Source organism: Haemorhous mexicanus, chromosome 39, assembly GCF_027477595.1.
Source record: "Haemorhous mexicanus isolate bHaeMex1 chromosome 39, bHaeMex1.pri, whole genome shotgun sequence".
NCBI lineage: Eukaryota > Metazoa > Chordata > Aves > Passeriformes > Fringillidae > Haemorhous > Haemorhous mexicanus.
In genome coordinates this window covers 270,341-288,024 of record NC_082379.1, presented here as the reverse complement: position 1 = coordinate 288,024, position 17,684 = coordinate 270,341, and the positions used below count along the sequence as shown (strand labels likewise).

The window sequence follows — 17,684 nt, the reverse complement described above, 5'->3', positions numbered from 1 at the left end:
GGGACACCGGGATGGACCTGGGGACACCCCTGGGGACACCGGGATGGGCTTGGGGACACCCCTGGGGACACTGGGACACTAATGGGGACACTGGGATGGGCTTGGGGACACTGGGAGGGACCTGGGGACATTTTGGGGACACCCTTGGGGACCTGAGGACACCCCCGGGGACACTGGGATGGGCTTGGGGACACCAGGAGGGACCTGGGGACACCCTTGGGGACACTGGGAGAGGCTTGGAGACAGTTTGGGGACACTGGGACACTCTTGGGGACACCGGGAGGGACCTGGGGACAGCCTTGGGGACACTGGGAGGGACCCTGGGACACCCTCGGGGACACTGGGACATGGTTGGGGACACCCTTGGGGACACCTCGGGGACACCTCGGGGACACCTCGGGGACACCTCGGGGACACCCGGACGCTCCTTGGGGCCCCCAGGACACTGCGCCACCCTCGGGGACACCTCGGGGGGGCCTTGGGGACATCGCGACCCTTTCGGGGACATCGGGGACATCGGGGCCGAGTCTGCCGCGAAGCCACGCCCACTTTGATGACGTCAATCTGTCCGTCCCGCCCCCCCCTCGGGCGCCGCAGTGCGCCGGGACCGAGCGAAGCCGAAAAGAGCCGGAAAGAGCCGAAGCGGAGCCGAACGGCGGCGAAGCGGGAGGCGGAAAGAGCCGAAGGCCGGGGAGCGAAAGAAGCCGAAGCGGAGCCGAACCGGACCCGCCTGAGGGTCCGGCCATGCCTTGAAGCGGCTCCTCCGACCCGTCCCGGGCTCTTCCTCCTCATCCTCCTCCTCCTCCTCCTCCTCCTGCGGCGGGGGAGGGGCCCATGGGCCGGGCAGGGGGCTGAGGGGGCCGGAGACGCTGAACTGGGCCCAAACTGGGCCGAACTGGGCTCAACTGGGCCCAACTAGGCCGGAGAAATCAGAGCCGGGCCGGAAAGAGGCGAAGTTATCCGGAAAGAGCCGAAGCGGGAGCGGAATAAGCGAAGTAAGGACGGAGCTGTACGGAAAGAACCGAACTGGGCCGGAAAGAAGCGAAGTGGGACGGAAAGAACCGAACTGGGCCGGAAGTAAGCGAAGCGGGCCGGAAGTAGACGAAGGGAGAGCGGGGAGGCTCGGAAAGAGCCGAACGGAGCCCGAAGCGGGTCGGAAAGAGCCGAAGGTGTCCGGAAATTGCCGAAGTGCCGCCATGTTGCTGTCGCTGCTCCTCGGGCTCCTCGAGGGTGAGTTCGGGACCCCCCGAATGTCACCTGGGACCCCCAAAATGTCCCCAAATGTCCCCAAAAGGTCCCCAAATGTCACCTGGGACCCCCAAAATGTCCCCAAATGTCCTTAAATGTCTGCAAAATGTCACCTGAGACCCCCCCCAAATGTCCCCAAATGTTCCCAAAATGTCACCTGGGACCCCCCCAAATGTCCCCAGATGTCACCTGGGACCTCCAAAATGCCCCCAGATGTCACCTGGGACCCCCAAAATGTCCCCAAATGTCACCTGGTACCTCCAAAATGTCCCCAAATGTCACCTGGGAACCCCAAAATGCCCCCAGATGTCACCTGGGACCCCCCAAATATCCCAAAATGACCCCAAAATGTCCCCAAATGTCCCCAAAATGTCACCTGGGACCCCCAAAATTCCCCAGATGTCCCCAAAATGTCCCCAAATGTCCCTAGATGTCACCTGGGGACCCCAAAATGTCCAAATAAACCAATTTTAGGCCAATTTTGGGGGGTTTGGGCCGGATTTTGACGAATTTTGGCCAATTTTGGGGAGATTTGGAGATTTTTTTTTTTTTTTTGGGAATTCTGGAATCCCCGATCCCCCCCATCTCAAATTTTTTGGGGTTCCAGGGGGGAATTTTGGGACCATTTTGGGGGATTTTGGGTCCATTTTAGGGGGGATTTTGATGAGGTCACTTTCGGTGAGATTTTTTTTGGAAATTTTCTGAGGATTTTGGGCAAATTTTGGGGAATTTTGGGGCTCCCCATTTTTGGGGTCCTGGGGGTGAATTTTTGGGTCTTTTGGGTCTTTTTGGGGCTGGATTTTGGCGCCTTTTTGGGCAAATTTTGATGATTTTTGAACCAAATTTTGGGCGAATTCCAACGGAATTTTTTGGGGGGAATTTTTAGGAATTTTGGGAAAATTCGGGAATTCCCTCCTGACCCCCTTTTCTCCCCCTCCCTGAAATTTTGGGGTCCTGGGGGTGGATTCTGTGTCCATTTCGGGGCCGTTTTAACCACTTTGGGGTGGTTTTTTTTGGCCACATTTCCGTCAAATCTCAACGGAATTTCACGGAATTTTGGGGGAATTTCGGGAAAATTCGGGAATTGTCCCCTGACCCCCCCTTTTTGTCCCTTTCCCCGCAGTTTCGGGGGCCCTGGGGGGCTGCGTGGAGGTGGCCTCGGGCACCGAGGCCGTGCTGGGGGCGCCGTTCCGGCTGCTCTGCATCGCCTGCAAGCGCCGCAGCGAGACCCCGGCCGAGGCCGAGAGCGAGTGGTTCTTCCGGCCTGAGGGGGCCCCCCAGTTCGAGAAGGTCACTGGGAGGCACTGGGAGGGACTGGGAGGGGATTGGGATAAACTGGGAAGGGATTGGGATAAACTGGAAGGGACTGGGAGTTACTGGGAGGACGCTGCAGTTCCCAAAGCCGCCAGCAGGGGGAGCTGGGGAGACACTGGGAGGGACTGGGATAAACTGGGAGGCACTGGGAGGGACTGGGATAAACTGGGAGGGACTGGGAGGGACTGGGACGGACTGGGAGGAAGCTGCAGTTCCCAAAGCCGCCACCAGGGGGAGCTGTGGAAACACTGGGAGTTCAGTGAGGGGGACTAGGATCAAACTGGGATGGACTGGAAATCGGTTGGAATGGACTGGGAGGGGCTGGGAGAGGATTGGGAGGGACTGGGATGAACTGGGAGGCACTGGGAGGGACTGGGAGGGGATTGAGGCAAACTGGGAGGGACTGGGATGAACTGGGAGGCACTGGGAGGGACTGGGAGGGGATTGGGATAAACTGGGAGGGACTGGGAGTTACTGGGAGGATGCTGCAGTTCCCAAAGCCGCCAGCAGGGGGAGCTGCGGAGACACTGGGAGTTCAGTTAAGGGGACTGGGATCAAACTGGGAGGCACTGGGAGGGACTGGGAGGGGATTGGGAGGGACTGGGAGGGGATTGGGATAAACTGGGAGGGACTGGGATGAACTGGGAGGCACTGGGAGGGACTGGGAGGGGATTGGGGCAAACTGGGAGGGACTGGGATGAACTGGGAGTTACTGGGAGGGGATTGGGACAAACTGGGATCAACTGGGAGTTACTGGGAGGACGCTGCACTTCCCAAAGCCGCCACCAGGGGGAGCTTTGGAAACACTGGGAGTTCATTGGGGGGACTGGGATCAAACTGGGAGGGACTGGGAATGGGTTGGAATGGACTGGGAGGGGCTGGGAGAGGATTGGGAGGGACTGGGATGAACTGGGAGGCACTGGGAGGGACTGGGAGGGGATTGGGGCAAACTGGGAGGGACTGGGATGGACTGGGAGGCACTGGGAGGGGATTGGGGCAAACTGGGAGGGACTGGGAAGAACTGGGAGGCACTGGGAGGGACTGGGAGGGGATTGGGATAAACTGGGAGGGACTGGGAGTTACTGGGAGGATGCTGCAGTTCCCAAAGCCGCCAGCAGGGGGAGCTGCGGAGACACTGGGAGTTCAGTTAAGGGGACTGGGATCAAACTGGGAGGCACTGGGAGGGACTGGGAGGGGATTGGGAGGGACTGGGAGGGGATTGGGATAAACTGGGAGGGACTGGGATGAACTGGGAGGCACTGGGAGGGACTGGGAGGGGATTGGGGCAAACTGGGAGGGACTGGGATGAACTGGGAGTTACTGGGAGGGGATTGGGACAAACTGGGATCAACTGGGAGTTACTGGGAGGACGCTGCACTTCCCAAAGCCGCCACCAGGGGGAGCTTTGGAAACACTGGGAGTTCATTGGGGGGACTGGGATCAAACTGGGAGGGACTGGGAATGGGTTGGAATGGACTGGGAGGGGCTGGGAGAGGATTGGGAGGGACTGGGATGAACTGGGAGGCACTGGGAGGGACTGGGAGGGGATTGGGGCAAACTGGGAGGGACTGGGATGGACTGGGAGGCACTGGGAGGGGATTGGGGCAAACTGGGAGGGACTGGGAAGAACTGGGAGGCACTGGGAGGGACTGGGAGGGGATTGGGATAAACTGGGAGGGACTGGGATGGACTGGGAGTTACTGGGAGGAAGCTGCAGTTCCCAAAGCCGCCAGCAGGGGGAGCTGTGGAAACACTGGGAGTTCAGTTAGGGGGACTGGGAGGAACTGGGATGAACTGGGAGGGACTGGTAGGGGATTGGGGCAAACTGGGAGGAACCGGGAGGGGATTGGGGCAAACTGGGAGGCGCTGGGAGGGGATTTGGGCAAACTGGGAGGGACTGGGATGAACTGGGAGGCACTGGGAGGGACTGGGAGGGTATTGGGATAAACTGGGATAAACTGGGAGTTACTGGGAGGACGCTGCAGTTCCCAAAGCTGCCACCAGGGGGAGCTGGGGAGACACTGGGAGTTCAGAGAGGGGGACTGGGAGGAACTGGAAAGGACTGGGAATGGGTTGGAATGGACTGGGAGGGACTGGGAGGGGATTTGGGTAAACTGGGATAAACTGGGAGTTACTGGGAGGACGCTGCACTTCCCAAAGCTGCCACCAGGGGGAGCTGGGGAGACACTGGGAGTTCAGTGAGGGGGACTGGGAGGGACTGGGAGGGACTGGGAGAGGATTGGGATGAACTGGGAAGTGATTGGGAGGGACTGGGATGAACTGGGAGGGACTAGGAGGGGATTGGGGCAAACTGGGATGGACTGGGAGGGACTGGGAGGGGATTGGGATAAACTGGGAGGGACTGGGATGGACTGGGAGTTACTGGGAGGAAGCTGCAGTTCCCAAAGCCACCAGCAGGGGGAGCTGGGGAGACACTGGGAGTTCATAGAGGGGGACTGGGATCAAACTGGGAAGGACTGGGAATGGTTTGGAATGGACTGGGAGGGGCTGGGAGAGGATTGGGAGGGACTAGGATGAACTGGGAGGCACTGGGAGGGACTGGGAGGGGATTGGGATAAACTGGGAAGGGATTGGGAGGGACTGGGAGGGGATTGGGGCAAACTGGGAGGGACTGGGAGGGGATTGGGGCGAACTGGGAGGCGCTGGGACGGACTGGGAGGGGATTGGGGCAAACTGGGAGGGACTGGGATGGACTGGGAGTTACTGGGAGGATGCTGCAGTTCCCAAAGCCGCCAGCAGGGGGAGCTGTGGAAACACTGGGAGTTCAGTTAGGGGGACTGGGAGGAACTGGGATGAACTGGGAGGGACTGGTAGGGGATTGGGGCAAACTGGGAGGAACCGGGAGGGGATTGGGGCAAACTGGGAGGCGCTGGGAGGGGATTTGGGCAAACTGGGATGGACTGGGATGAACTGGGAGGCACTGGGAGGGACTGGGAGGGTATTGGGATAAACTGGGATAAACTGGGAGTTACTGGGAGGACGCTGCAGTTCCCAAAGCTGCCACCAGGGGGAGCTGGGGAGACACTGGGAGTTCAGAGAGGGGGACTGGGAGGAACTGGAAAGGACTGGGAATGGGTTGGAATGGACTGGGAGGGACTGGGAGGGGATTTGGGTAAACTGGGATAAACTGGGAGTTACTGGGAGGACGCTGCACTTCCCAAAGCTGCCACCAGGGGGAGCTGGGGAGACACTGGGAGTTCAGTGAGGGGGACTGGGAGGGACTGGGAGGGGATTGGGAGGGACTGGGATGAACTGGGAGGCACTGGGAGGAACTGGGAGGCGATTGGGGCAAACTGGGAGAGACTGGGATGAACTGGGAGTTACTGGGAGGATGCTGCAGTTCCCAAAGCCGCCACCAGGGGGAGCTGGGGAGACACTGGGAGTTCATTGAGGGGGACTGGGATCAAACTGGGAGGGACTGGGAATGGGTTGGAATGGACTGGGAGGGACTGGGAGGGGATTGGGATAAACTGGGAGGGACTGGGAGTTACTGGGAGGACGCTGCAGTTCCCAAAGCCGCCACCAGGGGGAGCTGTGGAAACACTGGGAGTTCAGTGAGGGGGACTGGGAGGAACTGGGATGAACTGGGATGAACTGGGAGGGGCTGGGAGAGGATTGGGATGAACTGGGAAGTGATTGGGAGGGACTGGGATGAACTGGGAAGAACTGGGAGGGGATTGAGGCCTACTGGAACCTACTGGGGAGACACTTAGGATGTCTTGGGAGGCACTGGGAGCTACTGGGAAGACCCTAAAGAGCCACTGGGCCATACTGGGAGTCACTGGGCCGAACTGGGCTAAACTGGGAGCCACTGGGAATTACTGGGGGCCACTGGGAATCGCGGCGAGGATTGCAATACCGAACTGCACCACCAGAGGGCGCCACTGAGCCAACTCCATTCCCAATCCCTTCCCGCCAACCCTTACTGGTTCTTACTGGTTCTTACTGGTTTTTTCTGGTGCAGATCCTGCACTACAGCCCCGAGGAGGGCGAGTGGGTGGCTCCTGGGCCGTTTTTTGGGGTGATGGCCTGGAACGGCTCGCGGGGCACGCGGGACCTGCAGGACCTGTCGGTGTGGCTGCGCGAGGTCAAGCACGGCCACGCCGGGCAGTACGTGTGCCGCCTGAAACGCAACCTCACCTTCGAGGGCTACACCTACAGCCTGGCCAGGAACCAGACCCTGCGGCTGGCCGTGGTGGAGAAAGGTGCTGGGAGGCACTGGGAGGAACTGGGAGGAGATTGGGAGGCACTGGGAGGAACTGGGAGTTACTGGGAGGAGCTGGGAGTTACGGGTATAGAGTTGGAGGGGAGTAAAAGGGAGGTAGGAGGGATTAAAGGGGAACTGGGATGGACTGGGAGGTGGTTGGGAGGGACTGGGAGGAACTGGGAATTACTGGGATGAACTGGGAATTACTGGGAGTTACTGGGAGGACACTGCACTTCCCAAAGCTGCCACCAGGGGGAGCTGGGGAGACACTGGGAGTTCATTGAGGGGGACTGGGAGGGAACTGGGATGGACTGGGAGGGGCTGGGATGGACTGGGAGGGAACTGGGATGGACTGGGAAGGAGCTGGGATGGACTGGGATGGACTGGGATGGACTGGGAGGTGGTTGGGAGAGATTGGGAGGCACTGGGATCGACTGGGAGGAACTGGGAGGGGATTGGGCTACACCTACAGCCTGGCCAGGAACCAGACCCTGCGGCTGGCCGTGGTGGAGAAAGGTGCTGGGAGGAACTGGGAGGAACTGGGAGAAACTGGGAGAAACTGGGAGGCACTGGGAGAAACTGGGAGGCACTGGGAAAAACTGGGAGTTATGGGTATAGAGTTGGAGGGGATTAAAGGGGAGTTAGGAGGGGTTAAAGGGGAACTGGGATGGACTGGGAGGGACTGGGATGGACTGGGAGGTGGTTGGGAGGGACTGGGAGGAACTGGGAATTACTGGGATGAACTGGGAATTACTGGGAGTTACTGGGAGGACACTGCACTTCCCAAAGCCGCCAGCAGGGGGAGCTGGGGAGACACTGGGAGTTCAGTGAGGGGGACTGGGAGGGAACTGGGATGGGCTGGGAGAGGATTGGGAGGGACTGGGATGAACTGGGAAGTGATTGGGAGTTACTGGGAGGGGATTGGGACAAACTGGGATGGACTGGGAGTTACTGGGAGGACGCTGCAGTTCCCAAAGCTGCCACCAGGAGGAGCTGGGGAGACACTGGGAGTTCAGTGAGGGGCACTGGGATCAAACTGGGAGGGAGCTGGGATGGACTGGGAGGGAGCTGGGATAAACTGGGATGGACTGGGAGGGACTGGGAGGGGATTGGGCTACACCTACAGCCTGGCCAGGAACCAGACCCTGCGGCTGGCCGTGGTGGAGAAAGGTGCTGGGAGGCACTGGGAGTTACTGGGAGGCACTGGGAGAAACTGGGAGGAGATTGGGAGGAGCTGGGAGTTACGGGTATAGAGTTGGAGGGGAGTAAAAGGGAGGTAGGAGGGATTAAAGGGGAACTGGGATGGACTGGGATGGACTGGGAGGTGGTTGGGAGGGACTGGGAGTTACTGGGAGGGGATTGGGACAAACTGGGAGAGACTGGGAGTTACTGGGAGGACGCTGCAGTTCCCAAAGCTGCCACCAGGGGGAGCTGGGGAGACACTGGGAGTTCAGTGAGGGGCACTGGGATCAAACTGGGAGGGACTGGGATCAAACTGGGATCAAACTGGGAGCACTGGGATCAAACTGGGAGGGACTGGGAAGGACTGGGATCAAACTGGGAGGGACTAGGATCAAACTGGGAGAATTGGGAGAGCACTGGGATCAAACTGGGAGGGACTGGGATCAAATTGGGAGTACTGGGATCAAACTGGGAGCACTGGGAAGGACTGGGATCAAACTGGGGTCAAACTGGGAGGGACTGGGAAGGACTGGGATCAAACTGGGAGCACTGGGATCAAACTGGGAGGGACTAGGATCAAACTGGGAGAATTGGGAGAGCACTGGGATCAAACTGGGAGGGACTGGGATCAAACTGGGAGCACTGGGATCAAACTGGGAGGGACTAGGATCAAACTGGGAGAATTGGGAGAGCACTGGGATCAAACTGGGAGGGACTGGGATCAAACTGGGAGCACTGGGATCAAACTGGGAGCACTGGGAAGGACTGGGATCAAACTGGGATCAAACTGGGAGCACTGGGAAGGACTGGGATCAAACTAGGAGCACTGGGATCAAACTGGGAGGGACTGGGAAGGACTGGGATCAAACTGGGAGCACTGGGAAGGACTGGGATCAAACTGGGATCAAACTGGGAGCACTGGGATCAAACTGGGAGGGACTGGGAAGGACTGGGATCAAAGTGGGAGCACTGGGATCAAACTGGGAGAATTGGGAGAGCACTGGGATCAAACTGGGAGCACTGGGAAGGACTGGGATCAAACTGGGATCAAACTGGGAGCACTGGGATCAAACTGGGAGGGACTGGGAAGGACTGGGATCAAAGTGGGAGCACTGGGATCAAACTGGGAGAATTGGGAGAGCACTGGGATCAAACTGGGAGCACTGGGAAGGACTGGGATCAAACTGGGATCAAACTGGGAGCACTGGGATCAAACTGGGACTCACTGGGAGCCGCTGGCGAGCCCTGGGAAGGCTCCATGCCCATATAAGGCAGAAAGTGGGCGTGGCTTGCTCTGGAATGGGCGTGGCTTGGCCCCCAAATTGGCCAATGAGGCCCCAAAAATGGCGGAATTTTCCCGGGTTTTTTTGGGGGGGGATTTCGGGAATTTTGGGGGGAGGGGCGACCCCAGACCACCTCCCCTCCCCCACCCCCAAATCCTCAGAGTGGGCGGGGCTTAAGAAAGTGGGCGTGGCTTCACCCAAACCCGCCAAAACTCCGCCCTGAAATTTGAATTTTTTTAGGATTTTTTTGGGGAATTTTTGGGGATTTTAGGGGGATTTTGGGGGAATTTTTGGGGATTTTTAGGGGGATTTTTTTTGGGATTTTTGGAAACTTTTTGATAGATTTTTTTGGGATTTTTGGGGGGAATTTTTTGGGAATTATTTTGATTATTTTTTTAAATTTTGTGGGGAATTTTTGGGGGAATTTTGGAGGGATTTTTTTGGAATTTTTTGGGTAATTTTTGAAGATTTTTGGGGGGAATTTTTTGGGGAATTTTTGAGAATTTTTGGGGGGTTTTTTTGGGAGTTTTTTTGGGAATTTTTGTAGATTTTGGGGGGATTTTTTTGAGAATTTTTGGGGATTTTTTTGGGGATTTTTGGAAACTTTTGGATAGATTTTTGGGGATTTTTTGGGAGAAAGTTTTTGGGGAATTATTTTGATTTTTTTTTTTTTTTTTGCGGGGAATTTTTGAGGATTTTTGGGGAAATTTTTTTGGGAATTTTTGAGGAATTTTGGGGGGATTTTTGTGGATTTTGGGGGGGATTTTTTTGGGAATTTTTGGGGAATTTTTGAGGATTTTTGGAAACTTTTGGATAGATTTTTGGAGATTTTTTGGGAGAAAATTTTTTTGGGAATTACTTTGATTTTTTTTTAATTTTGTGGGGAATTTTTGTGGGAATTTTTAAGGATTTTTTGGGGGGATTTTATTTGGGAATTTTTGGGCATTTTTTGGGGAATTTTTGGGGATTTCTTTTTGGGATTTTTGTAAAATTTTTGATCGATTTTTGAGGATTTTTTGGGAGAAATTTATTTTGAATTATTTTGATTTTTAAATTTTGTGGGGAATTTTTGGGGGGTATTTTTGAGGATTTTTGGGGGGATTTTTTTTTTTGAATTTTCGAGGATTTTTTGGGAATTTTTGGGGAATTTTGGGGGGAATTTTTGGGGAATTTTTAAGGATTTTTGGGGAGATATTTTTGAGGAGTTTTTGGGGGGATTTTTGTGGATTTTGGAGGGGATTTTTTTGGGAATTTTTGGGGATTTTTTGGGGGATTTTTGGAAACTTTTGGATAGATTTTTTGGAGATTTTTTGGGAGAAAATTTTTTTGGGAATTATTTTGATTTTTTTTTAATTTTGTGGGGAATTTTTGTGGGAATTTTTAAGGATTTTTTGGGGGGATTTTATTTGGGAATTTTTGGGAATTTTTGAGGATTTTGGGGGGGATTTTTTGGGGAATTTTGGGGAATTTTTGATGATTTTGGGGGGATTTTTTGGGGATTTTTGAGGATTTTTTGGGGGATTTTTTTGGGAATTTTTGAGGATTTTTGGGGGGATTATTTTGATTTTTTTTTAAATTTTGTGGGGAAATTTTTGGGGGAATTTTTAAGGATTTTTGGGGGGATTATTTTGGGATTTTTTTGGGCATTTTGAGGATTTTTGGGGGGATTTTTTTGGGAATTTTTGGGGAATATTTGAGGATTTTTGGGGGGATTTTTTGGGGAATTTTTGAGGATTTTTGGAAACTTTTGGATAGATTTTTTTGGGAATTTTTGGGGAATTTTTGGGGGATATTGGGGAATTTTTGAGGATTTTTGGAGGGATTTTTTTTTTTAATTTTTGGGCAATTTTTGAGGATTTTTGGATAGATTACTTTGGGATTTTTTTTTATTTTTCGGGCGATTTCGGGGTCGATTTTGGTGGGGATTTTTTTGGGGGAAGTTTTGGGGAATTTTGGGGAGTTTTTGAGGATTTTTGGGGGGAATTTTGGGGGAATTTTTGAGGATTTTTGGGGGGAATTTTTGAGGATTTTTGGAAACCTTTAGATAGATTTTTTTGGGGATTTTTTTTTGGGGAATTTTTGGGGGATTTTGGGGAATTTTTGAGGATTTTTGGGGGGATTTTTTTTGGATTTTTTTTTATTTTTCGGGCGATTTCGGGGTCGATTTTGGTGGGGATTTTTTTGGGGGAAGTTTTGGGGAATTTGGGGGAGTTTTTGAGGATTTTTGGGGGGAATTTTTGGGGAATTTTTGAGGATTTTTGGGGGGAATTTTTGAGGATTTTTGGAAACCTTTGGATAGATTTTTTGGGGATTTTTTTTTGGGGAATTTTTGGGGGATATTGGGGAATTTTTGAGGATTTTTGGGGGGATTATTTTGGGATTTTTTTTTATTTTTCGGGCGATTTTGGGGTCGATTTTGGTGGGGATTTTTTTGGGGGAAGTTTTGGGGAATTTTGGGGAGTTTTTGAGGATTTTTGGGCGGAATTTTGGGGGAATTTTTGAGGATTTTTGGGGGGAATTTTTGAGGATTTTTGGAAACCTTTAGATAGATTTTTTGGGGAATTTTTGGGGGATTTTGGGGAATTTTTGAGGATTTTTGGGGGGATTTTTTTGGGATTTTTTTTAATATTTCGGGCTCGATTTTGGTGGGGATTTTTTTGGGGCTGTTCCCGGCGATTTTGGTGAATTTTTTGGCGCCCCCAGCGCGGCGGGACCTGGCGTCCATCGTCTCCGAGATCCTGATGTACGTGCTGATCGTGGTGCTGACGCTCTGGCTCGCCGCCGAGATGCTCTACTGCTACCGCAAGGTGGCGGCCGCGGCCCCGCCCCCCGACAGCGCGTGAGTGGGCGGGGCCTCGCAGGGCGGGGCCCCAAGGGGCGGGGCTGAACCACCACGCAAAATTCCGGGGGGAAAATGCAAAAAACTGGGCAAAAACGGGGCGGGAAATGAGGAAATTAGGGGTTAAAATAGCGGGAGGGGGCGTGGCTTATGAAATGGGTGTGGCCTAAGGGGCGTGGTTTAACTTTGGAGGGGTTGGGGTTGGAATTTGGGAGGAAAATGCAAAAAACTGGGCGAAAATCGGGCCAAAAATGAGGAAATTAGGAGGGAAACGGAATTTTAAAATGGCGGGAGGGGGCGTGGCTTGAATTGAGGGCGTGGCTTTGGGAGTGGGTGTGGCTCAAGGGGCGTGGTTAAAGTTTTTGGGGCGGGGAAGTGAAAATTGGGGTAAAAAATGGAAGAATTGGGGCAGAAATGGGAAAACGGGGAGGGAAATGGAAGTTTAAAATGGCGGGAGGGGGCGTGGCTCGGAGCAGGGGGCGTGGCTGTCAGAGTGGGCGTGGCCTAAGGGGGTGTGGCTGAATTTCCGGGAGAAAAATGTGAAAATTTGGGTTAAAAAATGCAAAAATTGGGGCGAAAAAAGGTTTCAAAATGGCGGGAAGGGGCGTGGCCTAAGAGTGAGGGTGTGGCTTTGGGTGGGTGTGGCCTAAGGGGGCGTGGTTGGATTTTGGTGGGGAAAAAAAATAAAAATTGGGGCAAAAATGGGAAAATTTGGGTCCAATTGGGGGATGAAAGAGTTAAGGGGGCGTGGTTTGGTTGGGGGGTGTGGCTTTGGAGGTGGGCGTGGTCTAAAGGGGGCGTGGCTTCAGTTGGGAGGGGTTCGGGTTGGGGAATTTGGGGAAAATTTGAGCAAAAATGGGAAAATTTGGGGGATTTTGGGGCATTTTTGGGTGGGGTTTTTTAATTTTTGGGGTGAAATTTTGGGATTTTTTAATTTTTGGGGTGAAATTTTGGGATTTTTTAATTTTTGGGGTGAAATTTTGGGGTTTTTTTGGATTTTGAGGTGAAATTTTGGGGTTTTGGGGAAAAATCTTGGGAATTTGGGGTGGATTTTTTATTGGATTTTGAGGCGGTTTTGGGTGGGATTTTTGGGAATTTTGGGGCATTTTTGGGGTGGAATTTTGTGGATTTTGGGGTGGAATTTTGGGCAATTTTGGGTGGAATTTTTGGGAATTTTGGGTGGAATTTTTGGGAATTTTGAGGAGGAATTTTTGGGATTTTTGTGGTGGAATTTTGGGGCATTTTCAGGTGGAATTTTTGGGAATTTTGGGGAGGAATTTTTGGGATTTTTGGGGTGAAATTTGGGGCATTTTTGGGTGGAATTTTGGGCATTTTGGGTGGAATTTTTGGATTTTTGGGGCATTTTTGGGTGGATTTTTGGGGCATTTTCGGGTGGAATTTTTGGGATTTTGGGATGAAATTTTGGGGATTTTTGGGTGGAATTTTTGGGATTTTGGGGAGGAATTTTTGAGATTTTGGGGTGGAATTTTGGGGCATTTTTGGGTGGAATTTTGGGATTTTGGGGTGGAATTTTTGGATTTTTGGGGCATTTTTGGGTGGAATTTTGGGGCAATTCTGGGTGGAATTTTTGGGATTTTGGGGTGGAATTTTGGGGATTTTCCAGGGGGAATTTTGGGGGGAATTTTTGGGATTTTTGGGTGGAATTTTTTGGAATTTTGGGGAGGAATTTTTGAGATTTTGGGGCATTTTTGGGGTGGGATTTTGGGGCATTTTTGGGTGGAATTTTTGGGATTTTGGGGTGGAATTTTTGGGATTTTCCAGGGGGAATTTTGTGGCATTTTTGGGATTTTTGGGCTGGGATTTTGGGGCATTTTTGGGATGGAATTTTTGGCATTTTCAGGGGGGAATTTTGGGGCATTTTTAGGGCAATTTTGGGATTTTTGGGGTGGAATTTTGGGGCATTTTGGGTGGAAGTTTTGGGATTTTGGGGTGGAATGTTGCGGATTTTAAGGGAAGATTTTTTGATGGAATTTTTTGGCATTTTTGGGGTAAAATCTTTGGAATTTGGGGTGGATTTTTTTTGGATTTTGAGGCATTTTGGGGATAGAATTTTTGGGATTTTGGGGTGGAATTTTGGGGCATTTTTGGGGTGGAATTTTGGGGTGGGATTTTTTTTTATTTTTATGGGGGGAAGTTTTGGGGATTTTGGGGCTTTTTTGGGGGCGTCCAGGAGGATTTTTGGGTGGAATTTTGGGAATTCTGGGGCTCCCCCAAATGTTGGGGACCCTCCCCCACCCCGAATTTCGCCCCTCCCCCTCCCCAGGTCGGAGTACCTGGCCATCACCTCGGAGAGCAAAGAGAACTGCGGCGGCGTCCAGGTGGCCGAGTGACCCCGAGTGACCCCTGAGTGACCCTGAGTGACCCCGAGTGACCACTGAGTGACCCCTGAGTGACCCTGAGTGACCCCTGAGTGACCCCTGAGTGACCCCTGAGTGATCCTGAGTGACCCCTGAGTGACCCTGAGTGACCCCTGAGTGACCTTGAGTGACCCCTGAGTGACCCGGAGTGACCCCTGAGTGACCCCTGAGTGATCCTGAGTGACCCCTGAGTGACCCTGAGTGACCCCTGAGTGACCTTGAGTGACCCCTGAGTGACCCGGAGTGACCCCTGAGTGACCCTGAGTGACCCCTGAGTGACCCTGAGTGACCTCTGAGTGACCCCTGAGTGACCCTGAGTGACCCTGAGTGACCCCTGAGTGACCCGGAGTGACCCCTGAGTGACCCTGAGTGATCCTGAGTGACCCCTGAGTGACCCCTGAGTGACCCTGAGTGACCCCTGAGTGACCCTGAGTGACCCTGAGTGACCCCTGAGTGACCCCTGAGTGACACTGAGTGACCCCTGAGTGACCCTGAGTGACCACTGAGTGACCCCTGAGTGACCCCTGAGTGACCCTGAGTGACCCCTGAGTGACCCTGAGTGACCCCTGAGTGACCCCTGAGTGACCCTGAGTGACCCCTGAGTGACCCTGAGTGACCTCTGAGTGACCCTGAGTGACCCCTGAGTGACCCCTGAGTGACCCCTGGGTGACCCCTGAGTGACCTTTCCCCCCCCAGGCCCCCCCCTGCAATAACCCCCCCGGGGGGGACCCCCCGACCCCTCCCCCACCCCTGACCCCGCATGGCCCCTCCCCCCTTGACCCCAAAAATTGGGAAAAAAAAAATCCCAAAAATTTGGGGAAAAAATCCCAAAAATTGGGGAAAAAAAAATCTCAAAAATTTGGGGAAAAAAATCCCAAAAATTTGGGGAAAAAAATCCCAAAAATTTGGGGGAAAAAATCCCAAAAATTTGGGGAAAAAAATCCCAAAAATTTGGGGGAAAAAATCCCAAAAATTTGGGGAAAAAATCCCAAAAAATTGGAAAAAAAAACCACAAGAATTTGGGGAAAAAAATCCCAAAATATGGGGAAAAAAATCCCAAAAATTTGGGGAAAAAAATCCCAAAAATTTGGGGAAAAAATCCCAAAAATTGGGAAAAAAAATCTCTAAAATTTGGGAAAAAAATCCCTAAAATTGGGAAAAAAAATCTCAAATATTTGGGGAAAAATTCCCAAAATATGGGGAAAAAATCCCAAAAATTTGGGGAAAAAAAATCCCAAAATATGGGGAAAAAATCCCAAAAATTTGGGGGAAAAAAATCCCAAAATATGGGGAAAAAATCCCAAAAATTGGGAAAAAAAATCTCAAATATTTGGGGAAAAAATCCCAAAAATTGGGAAAAAAAATCTCTAATATTTGGGGAAAAAATCCCCAAAATTGGGAAAAAAAAATCTCAAATATTTGGGGAAAAAATCCCAAAAATTGGGGAAAAAATCCCAAAAATTTAGGGAAAAAAATCCCAAAATATGGGGAAAAAAATCTCAAAAATTTGGGGAAAAAATCCCCAAAATTTGGGGGTGAAAATCTCAAAATTAGGGGTAAAAAATTTCCAAAATTCCAAAATTCGAGGGGAAAAAGTCTCAAAATTGAGGGGAAAATTCCCAAAATTTTTGGGGTAAAATCTCAAAATTTGGCGAAAAAAAAATCTCGAAATTTGGGGAAAATTTTTTAAAATAGAGAGAAAAAAATCTCAAAATTTTGGGGGAAAAAAATTTGCAAAAATTAGGGGAAAAAATCCCAGAACTGAAGCATAAAAAAAATCCCCAAAATTTGAGGGAAAAAGTCACAAAATTTGGAGCAAAAAAATGTTTCAATTTCAGGGAAAAAATCCTAAAATTGGGGGGAAAAAATTGCAAAAATTGGAGGAAAAAAATCCCAAAAACTGGGGAAAAATCCCAAAAATTTGGGGGAAAACATCACGAAATTTGGAGAAAAAAATCCCAAAACTTGGGGGGAAATTTGCCAAAATTTAGGGAAAAAATTCCCAAAGTTTTGGGGGGAAATTCCCGAGAATTTGGAAAAAAAAATCGTTCAGAATTTGGGGGAGAAAATTTTAAAATTTCTTCCAAATGATCCAGAAATTTTGAGGGAATTTCCTCCAAGTTTGGGTCAAAATTCCCCAAAATTTAGGGAAAAAAAAAATCCCAAAATTTTTTAGGAAAATCCCCCAAAATTTGGGAATAAAAATGCTCAAAATTTGAGGGGAAAAATCCAAAATTTGGGGCAAAAAAATCCCGAAAATTCGAAAATTTTGGGGTGAAATTCCCCAAATTTGGGGTCGATCCCCCCCCCCCCCCCCCCCGAGTGAGCGAGTGTGCGCATGGAAATGAGCCGTATGCAAATGAGCCGTATGCAAATGAGCGACATTTTAAAGAGCAATATGTAAATGAGAAAAGAGGACAAGACCTCAACAGCACTTTATGCAAATGAGGGGGTGTGGCAATGCAAACGATGGGTTTATGCAAATGAGGGATGTGTAAATATATGTAAATGAGACGGTATGCAAATGGGATCGTTGCCATGTTGTTGATATGCAAATGAGATGGAGAATTGTAACCGCGGGTTAATTAATATGTAAATGAGCTGTACATAAACAAGCATTATGCAAATGAGCGCCGACACAGCCGCACAAATGCACATCTCACCTAATTGCGATATGCAAATGAACCTGCAAATGAGGCGGGGCATGCAAATGAGCACCGAGCACCGTATGCAAATGAGCACCGCCGCGTCAACACATCGCTGTATGCAAATGAACGCCCGTATGCAAATGAGTGCCATAAATAACGGATTAATTGTGCCAAGCCCCGATATGCAAATGAACATGCAAATGAACATGCAAATGAGCTGGACTGCCGAGCCTCGAGTCCTTGCTGTGGGAGGGTCTCTGATATGCAAATAAGGCTTATGCTAATGAGGGGCGTGCAAACAGAAGTACCAGGGGAGGTGGGGTATGCAAATGAGCTGTATGCAAATGAGCCATGTGACGTCATCGCGGGGTTGGGGGTTCCTGGGCGGTCGATGACGTCATGGGGGGGAGGGGCGAGTCGGGGCAGAATTCCCAAATTTGGGCATCGATGACGTCATGGGGGGGAGGGGCGAGTCAGGGCAGAATTCCCAGATTTGGGCATCGATGACGTCATCGGGGGGGGAGGGGCGAGTCGGGGCAGAATTCCCAGATTTGGGCATCGATG

The 17,684-nt window shown here is 51.5% G+C and overlaps 1 protein-coding gene across 1 annotated transcript; it reads left to right on the top strand.

The window, feature by feature from the left end:
* Nucleotides 1-589: 589 nt before the first annotated feature.
* Nucleotides 590-14,552, top strand: SCN1B (sodium voltage-gated channel beta subunit 1). Its single transcript, XM_059872860.1, has 5 exons — nucleotides 590-1,230; nucleotides 2,372-2,538; nucleotides 6,548-6,788; nucleotides 11,959-12,094; nucleotides 14,379-14,552. The coding sequence occupies exons 1-5, from the start codon at nucleotides 1,197-1,199 to the stop codon at nucleotides 14,443-14,445; spliced, it is 645 nt and encodes a 214-aa protein (XP_059728843.1). The 5' UTR covers nucleotides 590-1,196; the 3' UTR covers nucleotides 14,446-14,552.
* The last annotated feature ends 3,132 nt before the right edge of the window (nucleotides 14,553-17,684 follow it).

Coding starts and splice junctions, on each gene's coding strand:
- SCN1B (XM_059872860.1), top strand. CDS start 1,197: ATGTTGCTGTCGCTGCTCCTCGGGCTCCTCGAGG. Junction 1,231..2,371: donor GCTCCTCGGGCTCCTCGAGG/GTGAGTTCGGGA, acceptor CTTTCCCCGCAG/TTTCGGGGGCCCTGGGGGGC. Junction 12,095..14,378: donor GCCCCGCCCCCCGACAGCGC/GTGAGTGGGCGG, acceptor CCCCCTCCCCAG/GTCGGAGTACCTGGCCATCA.